This window comes from Balaenoptera borealis (genome assembly GCF_965194805.1).
Source record: "Balaenoptera borealis genome assembly, chromosome: 8".
In the NCBI taxonomy this organism is placed as follows: Eukaryota; Metazoa; Chordata; class Mammalia; order Artiodactyla; family Balaenopteridae; genus Balaenoptera; species Balaenoptera borealis.
Window position 1 is genome coordinate 21,866,853 of NC_138865.1, and position 17,567 is coordinate 21,884,419.

At 39.0% G+C, this 17,567-nt stretch overlaps 1 protein-coding gene and 1 long non-coding RNA gene across 7 annotated transcripts in view; one reads left to right on the top strand and one right to left on the bottom strand.

Annotated features, from left to right (window-relative positions):
- The first annotated feature begins 649 nt into the window (after positions 1-649).
- LOC309633738 lies at positions 650-15,805 on the top strand. Its single transcript, XR_014247699.1, has 3 exons — positions 650-2,134; positions 2,451-13,234; positions 15,342-15,805. It is a non-coding gene; the product is annotated as an uncharacterized lncRNA (long non-coding RNA).
- The window catches only part of SPTLC1 (serine palmitoyltransferase long chain base subunit 1), a 65,458-nt gene continuing 58,975 nt past the window's right edge, over positions 11,085-17,567 (bottom strand). For 3 of the 6 annotated variants that reach the window (XM_082402972.1, XM_082402956.1, XM_082402973.1), the window contains exon 15: positions 11,085-11,968. In XM_082402972.1, coding sequence (XP_082259098.1) covers positions 11,923-11,968 — 46 coding nt within the window. In that variant the 3' untranslated portion in view covers positions 11,085-11,922. Of the gene's footprint in view, positions 11,969-13,298; positions 16,760-17,567 lie in introns of those variants that run through there. The other 3 variants (XM_082402974.1, XM_082402955.1, XM_082402951.1) reach the window with 1 other exon arrangement.

The window sequence follows — 17,567 nt, forward strand, 5'->3', positions numbered from 1 at the left end:
TTCTTGCTCTAAAAATCACAAAAGCTACTTCCATATATTAATCTACTACCCTGTTGACATACTTTATTTCACTTAATGCCCCAAACAATCCTGTGAGTTGGGTTATATCACCTGGTTAGAAAAGAGGAGGCTGAAGTTGAGTAATTTGCCTAAGATCACAAAGGAGTTGGTTCAGTCTCAAAGATGACACAACCAATCTATAAGGGAAAAGAATCTGAAAAGGAATATATATATATATATATATATATATACATATATATATGTGTATATGTATATATGACATATATATATAACTGAATCATTGTGCTATATACCTGAAACTAACACAATATTGTAAATCAACTATACTTCAATTAAAAAAAGGAAGAAATAACTCAATCTAGAAATGCCTACATACTGGATGATTCTGACTATACCACATTCTGTAAAAGGCAAAACAATGGAGACATTAAAAACATTAGTGGTTGTCATTGAAGGGGGAGAGAGCAAGGGATGAAGAGGCAGAGCTTAGAAGATTTTTAGGGCAGTGAAACTATTCTGTATAATACTATCATGATGAACATATATCATAATACATTTATCCAAACCCATAAAATGTACAATTATCAAGAGTGTACTCTCTCTCTCTCTCTCTCTCTCTCTCTCTCTCTCTCTCTCCCTCTCCCTCTCTCTCTCTCTATATATATAATGGAATACTACTCAGCCATAAAAAAGGACGAAAAATGCCATTTGCAGCAACATGTATGCAACTAGAGATTATCATATTAAGTGAAGTAAGTCAGAAACAGAAAGACAAATACTATATGATATTACTTATATGTGGAATCTAAAATGTGGCACAAATGAACCTATCTATGAAACAGAAACAGACTCACAGACATAGAGAACAGACTTGTGGTTGCTAAGAGGGAGGGGGCGTGGGGGAGGGATGGATTGGGAGTTTGGGGTTAGTAGATGCAAACTATTATATATAGAATGGATAAACAACAAGGTCCTACTGTATAGCACAGGGAACTATATTTAATAGCCTGGGAAGAGAATATAAAAAAGAATGTATATATGGGTATAACTGAGTCACTTTCCTGTACAGCAGAAATTAACACAATGTTGTAAATCAACTATACTTCGATAAAAAAGATAAATGAAATAAATGAAAAAAAGAATGTACCTTAAGGTAAACTATGGATTTGGGGGTGATTATAATGTGTCAATGTCGGTTCATCCTCAGTAACAAATGTACCATTATGGTGAGTGATGTTGATAAGGGGAAAGGCTATGCATGTGAGGAGGCAGAGGATATATGGGAAATCTCTGTACCTTCTCAATTATGTTATGAACCTAAAACTGCTTTAAAAAATAAAGTCTTTAAAAAAAAAAGATGACACAGCCAGAATGCAAGCCCTAATCTCCCCAAATTACAGACTGAGAAGTTATTTTCAACATAGAGAATAAGGGATTAGTACCAGAAGACAAAAGGAAATTTACACATCAGTAAGGAAAGAGCAAGGAATTCAAAGTGTATAAAATGAGTGGACAGTTCCTAGAAGAAGAAATCTACATGGCCAATAAATCTGGGATAAATGCTCAGTCTCACTGGCTATCAGCAAATGTAAATTAAAATGACAATGAGAAACCATGGGGTACCTACTGGAAGTGCTGGTGAGGACAGAGGGAAATGCGCACTCTCTGCTAATCTCTTACTCTTTTAACTTCTCATATTGCTGCTGAAAAGTTCCATGCTACTATTATTTCTGATTCTTTGTATGTGTATTAATTAAGCTGCCTTGGGTAGCAAGGAGCTGTAGGGGAGGCAAAACTTTTCCTCTACCCTCTTAGTTTCTGTAGCTGCATTTGCAAATGGAACTGGCAAAAGACAGATTAACAGGAGAAAACGCACACAAATTTTATTTGATGTTCATTTTAATTTTTATGTGTACATGGAGACCTCTACAGAAAAAAAGTAAAGGCCCCAAGGAGTGGTTAGACCTGGGGACTTCTATGTCATTTTAACAAAGTGATAAATTGTGGAGATGCAATTAGATAAAGGAGAGGGGTTTAGGCTTCTAGAGGCAGTAAATTCTGGGGAGGTAAATATACGGGAGAAAGTAGTGAAAGATAAGGATTATTTAGTAAGGTTTTTTTGGGTTTTTTTTTTAATTTTTATTTATTTTATTTATTTATGGCTGTCTTGGGTCTTCGTTTCTGTGCCAGGGCTTTCTCTAGTTACGGCGAGCGGGGGCCACTCTTCATCGCGGTGCGCGGGCCTCTCACTATCGCGGCCTCTCTTGTTGCGGAGCACAGGCTCCAGACGCGCAGGCTCAGTAATTGTGGCTCACGGGCCCAGTTGCTCCGCGGCATGTGGGATCTTCCCAGACCAGGGTTCGAACCCTTGTCCCCTGCATTGGCAGGCAGATTCTCAACCACTGCGCCACAAGGGAAGCCCTAGTAAGGTTTTTTAATGCAGACTTATCACCTCCATCTCCAGCGATAAAGGCGGTTCTTCCCTTCCTGGTAGGGGAGAGGGGTACAGCTTCACGAAGGGAAACTTATGCCCTGTTTTTAGGCAGATAGGGGGAGGCTAGAGAGCCTTTCCTATATCTGCTGCTTCTCAACTGCTTTCAGCTCAAAATAATCCTTATGCCAAAGTGGCATATTTTGGGGTGCATGGTTCTGATTCTTCCCAGAACATAACATCTGTCTAAAAGTAGCATGAGTACACTGATTGCTCCCTTAAGGAGAGGTCTAGAAGGAAGCAATCCCAAGGTTGGATTGGCACCTTCCCATGCTCTTCAAGGCTCCAGGTTCATTCCAGCTCTGCTCCTCCCTCCTCAGTGTGTCAGCAATGGTGCTCCTCATTGGTATAAGACAGCTGCACCAGCTCCACACATCACAGCCCGAGTAACAAGGAGAGTAGCAGTAAGAGTAAACAGTCCCAGTAGATGTCTCCCTGCATTTCCTTGGTTAGGGCTGTGCCACAACACACCCTGTCCAGTAACTGGCCAAGGGGCCCTGGCTGACCATGCCTGGCCTGGATATGATTATTCCCCCAGGAGGGTCCATACTGCAGGCTTCTGATCTGGGGACATCCACAGTGTCTGTCACAATAGAAGATCTGTATTTTTTTCTCTATGGAAGTTTAGAATTATCGATTCTCCCTGATGTTTTGGGCGGAAGTAGATAACTCTAAGCCCCATATTCTTTAATTCAGCTTTGGCTAGAATATTTGGCTGAAGCGGAAGCATTTAATTTAAAAAACCCAAGTGAATGCGAATCCGCTAACATTTAACATTTTATTTTCCTGTTCGTTCTTTCTATACCTTTGGTAATTCGATATTGTTCCTCCTAGAATGATTCTCTAATTTTCTTATATTTTCCATTTTTTCCATCCTTCTTACCCTGATATTCCCTTAACTTTATCTTCCATGCCACCTACTGAACTTAAAAAAAAATTAATTTAGGCTGTTTTTTTTGGGTCTCTGATAATTCTTCTCAATTCACAAATGCAGAATTTTCTCTTCTATTTCTGATGATATCCAACCACGGGAATGTGTGTGTAAATAATTCTTTACCTGATTATGTTTGATTTGTCCATTTGTTTTGGTCCCGCCCACGACGGTGACCCTCATCCGTCTGCCCGTACTGAAGAGTCAGGTGCTGAGAAGCCGGCTGAGGGAGTTTGGGGCTAGTGGCCTCCTAGGAGTGAGCCAGTTCTTTCACTCCACATGTCAGTGCTTGGAGGTTTTTTCTCCAAAGAAGGACCCTCAGAGGGGGTGGCCCTGGGCAGCTGAGAGCCTGCCTGCCAGAATTCTAGAATGTACTGGACAGACACGCCATCCAGTTACTCCTTGAAGGAAGGGCTTGTTGCCCCTATCTGTCAGCTCCTTCAGGGTCTGTCTCAGTTGTAGCGAGCTCCTTTCCTTGGGAGCGCAACTCGCCCAATGACTGATTGGGGTGAAGGCCTGCTGTCGGTGCCTGGAGTTGAACTTGAGCATCAGGCCAGGCCTGCTCACCGTACAGAGAACATGGAGAGGCGGCACACCAGGCAGGGCGCTTCCAGGTCCTCCGAAGTCCTAGGTTTAACCCTCTGCTGAAAGTGACCACTGTCCCCTTGGAGACTCGCTAAATGCTGAGTCCTCTTTTGCAAAACCTGTAATAGCAGTCGTAGCAGACGCTGTGGCTGCCACGTCCCCTCAGAGCTCATGTCTGCCCATCTGTGACACCTACAGCCAGCGCCTGTGGCTGCAGGAGCTTGTGCAGAGTGGGCAAGAATGTGCTGAGCAGCCCTCAGCCAGAGGGGCAGGAGTAGGGCCACTAACCAGCCTTCTGACTCTCCAAGCAGTCAACTGAGAGGTTCCCAGCAGGACTGAGCCCCTGATGTCCACAGCGTGACCCTCTCACTGATATCCGTCCCTGGAGAGATGTCAGTGCCTCCCGCTCCCCTGCAGGTGCTTCCCGGGATCACCTCCCAGATACACTGCTGTCACTTTAATCTTCATTTCAGGGTCTGCTTCTGAGGGAGCCCAAGCTCAGCCACGGCCAGTCAGTAGACATTCAATCAGCACCAGGCTGGATGCCCTGCATGACCCGCTTAGTCAGAGCGGAGTCTGAGGCCGGCTGTGGGCGCCCATTCTGATTGGCCGTCGGTTGTGTGCTTCCATTCTGATTGGCCATCGCTGGAATCAGGGCTCTGCCCTAAGTGGGTCGGGTATCTGATTACCTCTGCCTTGTGGAATTGCCCCGCACCTCTGGGAAGCAGCTTGTCCCACCTCATTTCATAGAAAGGGAAACTGAGGCTCAAAACGTTGCCTGAGGTCATAGAGCTAAGAAACTGGGAGACCCTTATTGAAATTCCATCTTCTTGAAAAACTCCAGAGTCCTCTGTTCTTAACGTGGAAGAGTCTGCCCTGCCTGTCCAGAAACAGATGAAAAGGGATTCGGAAACAATAGCCCAGGAATATCAGTAATGTTCCCAAGACTCTAAACAGCTATTCTCTAACAAATAAATGCGTTTCTCTCACTTTGTGATTTATAAGTTATTTTTTGATACACACACACACACACACACAAAAACCCACAAAAAAAACCCCAAACACCATCATTTGAAGGGAAAAAAAATCCCAAATTTAAAAGTAAGTGAGTGGGACACAAAGAATGTTACAGTTCAGTGGATCAAAGGAAAGTCACGTTGGTTAGAAATTAAGGGAGATTCGAGGGCCCTTTTGGAAATTATTGTTTTCCCAGGATTTTATCTTCCAGGGCTATTTTTAGCCCATTTTGGATTGCTGTGTGATAGAGAGAAAAGTAAAGCAAATGGAGTGAATAGGAGTCAAGAACAGGTCTTGGTGACATCCTGGCTGTAGGACGAGAGGCAAGTTAGTTTCCCTGTCTCTTTTCTCATCTGTAAGTGGGTTTTGGGTGGGTTTAAATGAGTTCAGTTTCTTGGAGAGCTTTGAGATATAATATGACAGATGCTAATAGTCTACACCCTTGGGTGCTTTTAAGCTAAGTCTTGGGGAGAAGAATAAGTGGGATCCAATTGTGTCACCCTGACGTGTGGGTACAAATGAAGATCCGCATTCCATATCTTCTTGGTGCACAATCTCTTCCCAAAATATTTGTTATAAAGCCCTTTCAAATTTGAAAGCTCATCAAAATAACCCATTCATCTTTGAAACATAAACACACTTGGAATTTGGTTTCTATGAAATTATTTAAGAAATGTCTGTGTGACTATTTCTGAAACAACATAAAAGAGGAAATACAGTTGGTAAACTCTTTAGATGTTAAAGTGTATTTTTTTCTTTCTTTTTTAACCAGACTCTGATTCTGAAAAATCAACTTTCAAATATAAACATTCCTGAAATCAGAAAACTGTACATATTAGCTGCCAAAAACTGGGTTTAAACCCAATTTTACACCCTCTTGTTTGACTGCAGTCAGGGTGGAGTGAAGGAGACAGTTGGGTTTTGAATTCCTGAACACTGGAGATGTAAAGGGAGTGAAGCCCATGGGACAAAGTGTGCAGGTAGCCAAAAGCTGCCCACGGACCTCCCGGAGCACAACTGCGTGTTCTTAATGGTAGATTACCTTGGGGTAATTTTCCATTCGTTTAATAAATATTTGCTGAAGAACCTATTTAGTGTCACTTATGCTTCTGAAGGAAGAAGTTAAATATTAATAAAATGCTCCAGGTTTAATTTATCTTTGGCATGAAAGCCATCATTACTAATGAAAGATAATAGGTGACATTCTAAAAGCTTATAAAAACAGGGTACTGAAACAACAAAGTTGAAAATTAATATAAAAGTTTATTTCTAAGTATTCAGAACTCATCTAATCTGTCATATCATCTCGGGGAACAAGGGCTGTCTGCAGTAGCAGTTTTGCAGAGGGGTGGATGCCAGCACCCCACAACCTAATTTAAAATAATCGAGTCCAGATGCCGTTGCCAAAAAAGAGGTTTGCACCATTCACCACTGTGACCTAGATCATATTTCAAAAGTGTCAAATCAAAGCTGCCCCACCAAAGCCTGATTTCTTAATGAATTCCTTATGTATTTCATCTCTTGAATACAAAAAGTGGGGTATCCATTGGGGAGTAAAATTCAGATTTACAAAAACAAAACCTGTGAGTGTGATCCTTTGTGAAACACACCCCTCACAGCTGATCCCCTCACTGTAGAATTATTTACTGCTTCATTAAGATGTTTTTATTTAAAAAGCCACATCTGAGAGGCAGCATAATATTCACAGAGAAAAGGAAATATGAGCTGAAGGCAATCTCATTGAAATCTCAACATTAACATCTTTAAAAAATGCTGACATTCTGTCATGTTAATCTGGTGTTACTAAGAGTAAAATTTCAAAAATTTTATCATTTCTGTATCTTAAATACTGGCCTTTTTCTTGAAGAAAGTTTCTAGCTAAGGGGGTGTTTTCGAGTCCTGACTTATTATGCTAAGTATGTCTGAATACTTAAGAGCAAGTTTTCTTCTTTTTGGAAAAGAGAAAAGAATAATGATCCTCGAGGTGATTATATATATACAGAGAGATGGATGGATGGATGGACAGATGGATGGATGGATAGACAGACATAAGGACATAGTAGTGTCATCCGCTTTTGAACAATAGCAATCTCCTACCTTCAGGCCACCAGTTCATTGTGGTCTTTTCTCAGAAAGATGAAGCCTAAAAGCCCTGAGAAGTACTTGTCCAAGAATTCAGGAAAACGGGGCTCTGTCTTACACATGCCTCCAGGACACTGAAATTAAAGTATGAAAACTCCATTTTTTTCATTCATTCAACCAATAATGATTACAGAGTGCCCACTCTGTACCAAAGCCCAGAAATGGCTCTTGCAGCCATGCAATTTAAATAGTTCATTCCTCTTTCCATATGCAAAATCTTTAATAGCATTTCCAGTTCCAGAACAAGAAAGTGTAGGCTCATTTATCCCTCCTCCACCCACCCCACCCCCCAAAAAAAGCAACTAAATAGCCTGGAAATAATCCAACAGACAAGAATAAAGGATTCTGAAAGCTGGAAAGAAGAGGTGGACTAGTTAGAGACCTCAGGACTTCAGGACTGATGATGTGGTGAGTTCTTTTATCTCCTATATGCCTCATATGGGTGCCAGAGAGGCCTGAAACCTGGACTCACCAATGTACATAGACAAACAAACAAACAAACAAACAAACAGACAGACGAGAAAGGCATTGGCCAAAGAACCCAGAAAGAAGAAACCCAACAGAGCCAAAATGGTGGGGGGTGGGGTGGAATGCTAACTCCCACTTCACAAGGGGGCACATCAGAGGGTTCCACTTGCCTTCAAAGTCACACTGGGCTGACCCAACCCCTTCTCCACCCCTTCTTCTGGGCACTGGTGGGTAGACTGGTCCACCACGGGGCAGCATCAGCACAGCCTGGCATGGCGCCACTCTCCACCCAATGGCATGAGAAGATCCAGGCCCTGTGGCTTCAGTCCCTCCACCTCCCTTGGCTGAATGTGGCCTTGCACTCTAGGTGACCCAGGAAAGCAACTTCCACCCCTTCAGGCAACACCTGCAGGGACTGAGCAAGAGCCCCAGAAATGCCAAAGAATGAAGCAGACCAGAATAGAATGTCAAGGGCTCTGAAAACTAAACTGTCACTGGAACTACAGCTCACAAAAATAGGCCAGAACCTAGACATTAAACTTAAACAGGGTGAGTGTCTAATAAAATAGATTTAAATAGCATTTAAAAGTCTCCTAATAACCAAACTGTGTAGGATACAATAAAAGTTCACTCATCTCCTAATATAATAACCAAAATGTGTAGGATACAATAAAATTTCACTCATTATACCAATAACCAGGAAAACCACACTTTTAATGAGGAAAAAAAAAATCCAATACTAAAATTTAAAAAATGCCAGTACTGAAATGACTATGATGTTGAATTTATTTGATAAGGATTTAAAAATCCTTGTATTTAATAAGAATGCTTCAACAAGCAATTATAAATTCTCTTGAAACAAATGAAAAAATAGAAAATCTCAGCAAAAAATAGAAATTATCAATACAAAAGACAGCCATATGGAAATTATAGAACTGAAAAATATAACGAATATTAAAAAAAAACCTCACGTGGTAGACTCAATAGTAGAGTAAAGATGACAGTGGATAGAATCCATGAACCTGAAGATAGATCAACTGCGTCTATACAATATGAAAAAAACAAAAATATAGACTGAAAAAAAATGAACGGAACCTCAGGGATCTATGAAACAGATATGTAACTAAATATTTAAAATATATAACATTCTATCATCAGGGTCCCAGAAGGGAATGAGAAAGAGAGTGTGGCTGAAAAAATACTCAAATAGTTCTTTCATTGTATCAAAGAAATAATGTTTAATTACTTCATAAATTTGGCAAGAGACATAAAACTTCAGAGTCAAGAAGCTAAGTGAAACCCAAATAGGATAAACCCAAACAAGTCCAAACAAAGACACATCATCATTAAACTTCTGAAAAACTAAAGACAAAAAACAAAAATCTTAAAAACAATCAGAGAGGAATGATGCATTAACTATACAGGAAGACCAAATTAATGACACCGTATTTCTCATCTGAAACCATCAAGCCAGAACTTAGCAGCACAACACATTTCAAGTGATAAAAGAACTGTCAACCTTGAATTCTATATCTGGCAAAATTATCCTTCAGAAATGAATGGAAAATAAGACTTCTCAGATGAAAGAAAATTAGGAGAATCTGTTGCTATCTGATCTACATCTAAAGATTGGTTAAAGGAAGCTCTCCAAACATAAAAAAAAATGTTATGGATTGAATTGTGTCCCCCAAAATTAATGTGTTGAAACCCCAATCCTCAATGAGACTGTATTTGGAGATAAGATATTTAAAGATATAATTAAGGTTAAGTGAGGTCATAAGGGTGGGGCGCTAATTCGATAGGGCTAATGTCTTTACCGGAAGAAGAGACACAGGGGCACATGAACATAGAAAAGTCTATGTGAGGACACAGCATAAAGATAGCCATCTATGAGTCAAGGAGAGAGGCTTCAGGAGAAACTAAACCTGACAACACCTTGATCTTGAAATTCCAGGCTCCAGAACTGTGAGAAATAAATTTCTGTGGTTTAAGCCGCCCCACTCTGTGGTATTTGTTATGGCAGCCTGAGCAGACTAATACAGAAAATGACAGCAGACAAATGATGGGACCTTCAGAGAGGGAAAGAACCCTGGAATGAAGAAATATAGAGGTGAACCCAACAGACTATTCTACACCTCTGAGTTTCTTTCATTATACTTTAAGTTTGAAGCTAAAATCATAGTACCATTTGATATGGTGCTCAATGTATATAGTGGAAAACACTTAAGACAATTATATTTAACAAGTGGGTAGGGTAAAGGGATCTAAATGGAAATAGGGTTTTTATACTTCACTCAAAAGTGTAAAAACCCTGACACCATAGGTGGTGATAAATTACATAGGTAATTTACCTAAAGCAACCACCAATAAAGTTATACAAAGTGGTATATGAAAAAATATTACAAATAAAGAAGAATCTAATGTTAAAAAACGTTCAAGTAACTCACAAGAAAGCAAGAAAAAAATAGAGGAGTGAGAAACAAAGGGACAAATAGAAAACAAATACCAAATGGCAGAACTTAAGCTCTAACACATCAATGATTAATTTAAATAAACCAATTAAAAGAGATCAATTATTCTTCAGTAAAGTTGGAAAAAAATTAAAAATAGATAGATAGAGTGAATAATACACATTTATCAATTATATACAGACTAAGAAAATGACTTCACAGATAGCATAGATAAGTAGGAAGTAAAAGGATAGAAAAAGATGTATCATGTAAATAGGAATTAGAAAATAGTAAGAGTGACCATAATAATATCAAATAAAGTAAACTTCAGAGCAAGGAAAATTATTAGGAACAAAAGTGGGCATTGCATAATGATAAAGGATTAATCAACCCACCAGGATGTAGCAATCCTGAGCATGTGTGCAGCACCTAGCAGTGTTTCAAAATACATGAAGCAAAAACTGATAGAGATGAAAAGAGAAATAGACAAATTCACAGTTGTAGTTGGGTATTTCAGTACCCAACTTGCAGTATTTGGTAGCACTACCAGAGATAAAATCATGAAGAATACAGATGAGTGAACAATACTATCAGCCTAGTAGATCTAACTGACATTTATAGAACACTCCACCCAACAATAGCAGAATACTCATTCTATTTAAGTGTTCATGGAACATTCACCATGATGACTATGTCCTAGGTCATATAACAAACCTTAATGAATTTAAAAGAATTGAAATCATAGAGAGTATGTTTTCTGTCCATAACAAAATCAAATCAAGAAGTCAGTAGCTGAACAGGGGAGATCAGCTCAATGCTTTGTGACGACCTAGAGGGGTGGGATAGGGAGGGTGGGAGGGAGGCTCAAGAGGGAGGGGATATGGGGATATATGTATACATATAGCCAATTCACTTTGTTGTACAGCAGAAACTAACACAACACTGTAAAGCAATTATACTCCACTAAAGATATTAAAAAAAAAAAAAAAAGTCAGTAGATGAAAGACAACAGAAAACTTTCCAAATTCTTGCAAATTAAACAATACACTTCTAAATAATCCATGGGTCAAAGAGGAAGTCTCAAAAGAAATTTAAAAATAAAAATAAAAAAATTGCATAAATGAAATAAAAAATACAACATATCAAAGTTGGTGGGATTCATCTAAAGCTGGGTTGAGAGGGGAGATTTATAGCACTAAATCCTTACATTAGAAAAGAGAAAATATATCAGTAGTCTAAATTCCTAACTCAAAAGACTGGAAATAGAAAAGAAAGGAGAAAACAACAACAAAAAGCAAACAGAAGGAACAAAACAAACAGCAACAACAAAAAAGCAGAAGTCAATGAAAATAAAAACAAGAGAGAAAATTAATGAAACCAAAAACTCATTTGTCAAAAAAAAAATCAATAAAATCGGCAAACCTCTTGACAAAAAGAGAGATGACACAAATCACCAATGTCACAAAGGATCCTGAAGCCATTAAAATAATAAGAAACAAATACTACAAGAAACTCAATGCTCATAAATTTGATAACGTAGAAGAAATGGACCAATTCCTTAAAAACCACAAACTACCAAAATTCAGCAATATAAAATAGATACATGAATAGTTCTATAATCATTAAAGAAATAGAATTTGTAATAAAAGCTCCTGAAAAAGAAACCCCCAGGTTTCAGATGTTTTCAAATAGGCAATTTCTCCAAACATTTAAAGAATTAATACCAATTTTTACAAATTGCTCCTCTTCCAGTAAAGAGAAGAGGAGAGAACACTTCCCAACTTATTTTATGGTTAATTACAAGATAAACGTGCCCACTACCACTGCCACCATTTAATCTTGTTCTGGAGATCGTGGACAATGCTACAACGAAAGAAAAAGAAATAAGAGGTATAATGAACATCTAACTAGAAAAAAACAAAAGAATCAGCAAATGATTCAGTAAGTTTTCAAAATCAACTTATAAAAATCAGTGCTGGAGTCATGCTGGTCATCGTGTGGTTCAGAGTGTGCTTGGAACTTTGAATTATAATGCCAAGACAGTTTCTGAATATGTTTCTGCTCTCAACTGCTCATAACTTCTTAATTATCTACTGAACGCATAAAGGAATAAGCCAGAGATAAATTAAAGGGAAGCCCAGAGCCTCAAGCTTCTCCAACATCCATCAAGGAAGCTCAAGAATGTCAACTGAATACAAAATTTCATCTTTCTTCCCTTCAAATGTCCAGCTGCAGTCTTAACCAGTGGTGTCTAATACAAATATGATGTGTATATCATATATATAATGAATTGTTTTTAGTACCTACAAGAAATGAAAATGGAAAAAAGTGTCCTTTCTAAGGACCCTTTCTGCCTTCCTGAGGAAAAGACAGAGGCAGAAAGGATGATGACTGAGCGTCTGAGAAATTGTTCTTGGGACTCAGTGACCTTCGCTGATGTGGCTGTGGACTTCCTAACCCAGGAAGAGTGGACTTTACTGGACTCTTTTCAGAGATGTAATGCTGGAGAACTACAAGAACCTGACCACAGCAGGGTATCAATCATTGAAACCCACTCTGATCTCTTGGTTAGAACAAGAAGAAGATTTGAGGACAGTGGAGAGAAGAGGAGTCCGCCAAGACCCAGCAATTCAGCAGGACAATCCTGGGGGAAAAACATCTGTTGGAATTGAAGCAGTAACATCGAATTGAAAAATGCAGCGAGGAACTTGGAAAGACGAGCTCATCTCTCCCATTGAGACAACAAGCAGACTTGGTTCCTACTTCAAAGAAACTGAAATAAATCCCACAACCTCAGCATTCCTCTCCTGTGAGACAACCAAGTGTATGTGCAGACTTCACGTGGGCCCTCTGTGTCACCCCTGAGAGACTCAGGAACAAAGGGAACCAAGACAAACAGGCTAACTTTCCTTGGAAGAAGGGAATAATCAAGTCACAAGTCCAACAGTTTTGGTGATGGAGACGTGGCTTCCTGGAAGAGGCAGAACTGTAGTGACCAGTCTGGGTGGAAAGACAGAAAAGCATCTGGAATCCAGTTATGAAAACTCTTCCCCTAGACATCTGCCCGTGTTTGGGGCAAGAAGAGGGAACAAGGATCCCTGCTGTCCTACTTCTTAATGTTGCTCACCAGTAAGTATATCAGTAGTTACATCAGTTTGCTTTTCCTTAATTGCTCAATCTAATACTACCTTACTTTTTTTTTTTTAATTATTAGCACCTTTAATTATTATTTATTTATTTATTTATTTTTGGCTGTGTTGGGTCTTCGTTTCTGTGCGAGGGCTTCCTCCAGCTGCGGCAAGTGGGGGCCACTCCTCATCGCGGTGCGCGGGCCTCTCACCGTCGTGACCTCCCTTACTGCGGAGCACAGGCTCCAGACGCGCAGGCTCAGCAGTTGTGGCTCACGGGCCCAGTTGCCCCGTGGCATGTGGGATTCCCCCAGACCAGGGCTCGAACCCACACCCCCTGCATTAGCAGGCAGATTCTCAACCACTGCGCCACCAGGGAAGCCCTACCTTACTTTTTTAATGTCACTTTACACACAGTGGACATTATGTGGAGTTTTAATATACCTAAGTTTTTGCTATCCAATCTTAAAATTCTTTTCTTTTACTTGGAGCATCTACTCTATAATAAATTACTAATAAATTTGAAAAAAAAGTCAATGCTTTCCTACACCAGCAAAACTGGCCAGTAAATACTATAAAAGTAAAATACAAATTACAATAACTAAAAATATAAAATATCTAGAAATTATCCAAGAATCCAAAAATCCCTCTATAGGAAAACTTAGCTCTAATAAAGGAGATTGAAGATCTGAATAAATATTTACAAAGATATCCCATTCTCTTAGATTGGACAATTTAATATTACAAGATGTTGATTCTTCCTAAATTAATCTATGAATGAAATGCAATATCAGACAATTCCACTTGGATATTTTTTGAGGAACTCAACTAAATTTATTTTAAAACATATATGAAGGAATAAAAATCTATGAATAGTGAAGTCAATTTTAGAGAAAACAAAGGGTGAGTGTGCCCTGCCAAATATTAAGAAATGTTGAAAGATGATAATTTAATAAAGACAGTGAAATTGGCACGAGAACAGATGAACAGACCAAGGGAACATAATAACTTAAAGACTGATCCTTGTTTGTATGAGACTTAATATAAGATAAACTATAAGAATAAATTAATGGAGAAACAACAGTTTGCTTAGTGAATGATTTGGGAAAACAATCTCACCATGTGAAGAAGAATAAAAATGAAATTTGACCCTTACCTAATCCTGATACAGGGATAGACTTTAGCTGGATTAAAGACCTAAATGTGAAAATAAATATCTGAAATCAGTGGAGAGCTAAGAGTGTTGAAAAGTCCTTAAACTAAACTTCAAAAGCAAAAACTAAGGAAAAAAAGTTGATAGCTTTCGTTACATCAAAATGCACGCTTCTGCTCAATGAGACAGCTAAGATATAGAGGACAGATAGTAATGCAATTGCATGAAACTATAAGGGGTTATTACCTGGCATAAACCAGGAACTCCTAGAAGAATGAACAGATGAAAGGTAGTAATTCAAATAGAGAAATGGGGAAAAGATATGTACAAAATATTTTCGAAATAGGAGATCCTAATTAAGGCTGATAAATGAGGAAATAGAGGCATAACATTATTTAGATAAATGTTTGGTTCTCCAGAAGAACTAAAGAGAAAAAGGTTTAAGTGGTTGCCTCGTGAGAGTGTGGCTGAAGATGGGAACATTTGGGGTAGAAATCCTTCAATATAATTTGATTTTTAAATTTAAAAGAGAAAGAACTAATGTCAAATAGCCTCATCCATATCTTTCAAAAAATTAAAGGAAATATCTCACTTAGAGTCATCTAGTCAGTAGTAATTACACTGAAAATGTTGCATAAGAATAAAAATTTTAAGATATAATTTCAAAAATGACGGCAACATACTATTTACAAAATAGAAGGATTCAAATAGGTACACATAAGTGACAAATAAAAAACAGACCTAATAAATCTTATACAGGAATTAAATATATCATATTTTATAAGACTTTTTAGCAGATTACAAGAACACAAAAATACATTGAACAGAAAAAATTATATTGAAAATGAAATAGATATGAAATACAAATGCGAGAGTACATAAAAATATAAACCAAGAAATCATTTTTTGGTGGGGGGGATAGGTAATAAAACAACAGTAATTTATTCTCTCACAGTTCTGAAGGCCAGAGTCCAAAATCAAGATGTTGGCAGGTCTGCACCCCCTCCAGAGGCTCTGGGGTAAGATGACCAGCTTGTGACGGCTGTTGGTAATCCTTGGCTTTCCTTGGCTTGTAGCTACATCTCTCTGATCTCTACCTCTGTCTTCACGTCTTCTCATCTCCCCTGTGTCTCTCTTCTGAAGATACTTATCATTGGACTTAGGTACCCCCCCCGCCAATTCTCAATACTCCAGAATGATCTCTTCATTTCAAGAACCTTAAATTAGTTACATCTGCAAAGACCCTTTTTCTAAATAAGGTAGCATTCACAGATTCCTGGAATTAGGATGCAGAAGTCTTTTTTTTTTTTAACTAATGAATTTTTAAAATTGAAATTTAGTTGATTTACAATACTGTATTTGTTTCAGGTATACAGCACAGTGATTCGTAAACCAAATAAATCTTTTATGTTTAAAGTACGCTATAGTTTCCAAAGCATTTTCATTTTGAATATGAATTAACATTAACATTAGCTGAACATCACTCCAAACACCTTACTTTGGAGGTAAGTATCAATATATACCTCTTAGATGGATATCTAAGATTCTTAGGATCCTCAGATACATGTAACCAACAGAGAGAGAAGGCACATTGAAAATGTGATTTTGCATAAGAAGCAGTGTGATTTGGTGGATGGGCACATAGTCGCTGGAGCCCAACTACCTGGGTTCTATGTAGATTCTACCTCTTATTGGTTGTGTGATAATGGGCAAGTCACTCCACCTCTCTGTGCCTCAATTTCCTCAACCATAAAATGTGGATGTCAATAATGCCCACCTCACAGGGTTTCCTTGAGGATGAAAAAGTGCTTAGAACACCATCTGGTACATTGTAAGCTTTCAGTTAAGGACCATCATTTCCCTCGGTCTGATTTCCAACAGACAGAAGGCCAAGGAGGAGCAGAGACAGGTAAGGATAAGGAGAGGAGGAGTCATTGCTGGGTCTGGGCTCTGTACACTCTTCTGCAATTCTGTCAGATGTTTGAAGCAGAAGTTCATCCATCATTTTTGGAGGTGTTTTCCTCCCCCAGGTCCCAGGCAGCTCCCTAAGACTTCCAGGGATCCTGAGAACAGGATGTCTTTTGTCTCTTCTAGAGCCTTCTGTGGGTGGTTGGGGGATGGGTAGCAAACAGTCCAAGGAGAACCTTTGCTTTCTTGTCTAGCTTTTACCTGTCTTTCCACCTCATCCCCTTTTCATTTCATTAGACAGGGAGTTTCCCCTTAGCTCATCCTCTTCGTGCTCTGACACCACATGGCACACATTTGGTTCGAGAATCACCGAGAGGTAGGCAGGACTTGTGAGACTGTGACCATATTACTCATGAGAAAGCCAACTGTCATAAAGTAAAGCTATTTGCTCAGGGTTGTACAAGGCTGTAAGGAAGAGCCAACGCCGTGAGTCTATAACAAGAGCTCATTGCTCTTGTCCTAGAATCTATTCACTCAATGTTTACCGGGTCAGTGAGGGTCAGGTTGCACTGATGCAGGGGGCAGAGGGGACAAAGATGAATAAATATAGATCTTCTTTTTAAAAAAAATTTTGTTCTTTGGCTGCACTGTGGAGCATGTGGGATCTTAGTTCCCCGACCAGGGACTGAACCTGTGCCCCCTGCATTGGGAGCGTGGAGTCTTAACCACTGGACCGCCAGGGAAGTCCCTCCCTGTGGATCTTCTAGCATGTTCAGAAGAGGTTTCCATCAGCACAGCTGGTTGGAGCATTTGATCTCATCAGGTAGTTTGTGCCTGAGAGAATTAAGGTCTCCATCAACATGTTTGAAGGCTGTATGGTGCAGATACAACCGTGCCGATTTTAAAATATGATAAGTTGATTCTAACATTCTTCCAGAAGAGAAAAAGTGTGAGAATGTCAAAGAATATTTCGAACAAGAGAAAGATAGGAGACTTGTCCTACCAGATACAAAAACATATTAGAAATCAACAATAGTTGGAAAGTTCTGACATTAGCCAAGGCAAGACAAACGGCTCACCAAGCGGCTATGGATCCATACGAAGAAGTATTTGAGGGAGAAAGGATGGCCTTTTTATAATTGTGGAGTGGGGACACCTTTTTAGCAAGGCAAAATTTCCAGGCCATAATGGAAGAGACTGGCAGACTTGATAGCATAAAATTTTGAAATAGTTGTAGAGAGAAAGATAACAAAGTCAAGAAAAGAAATAAAAA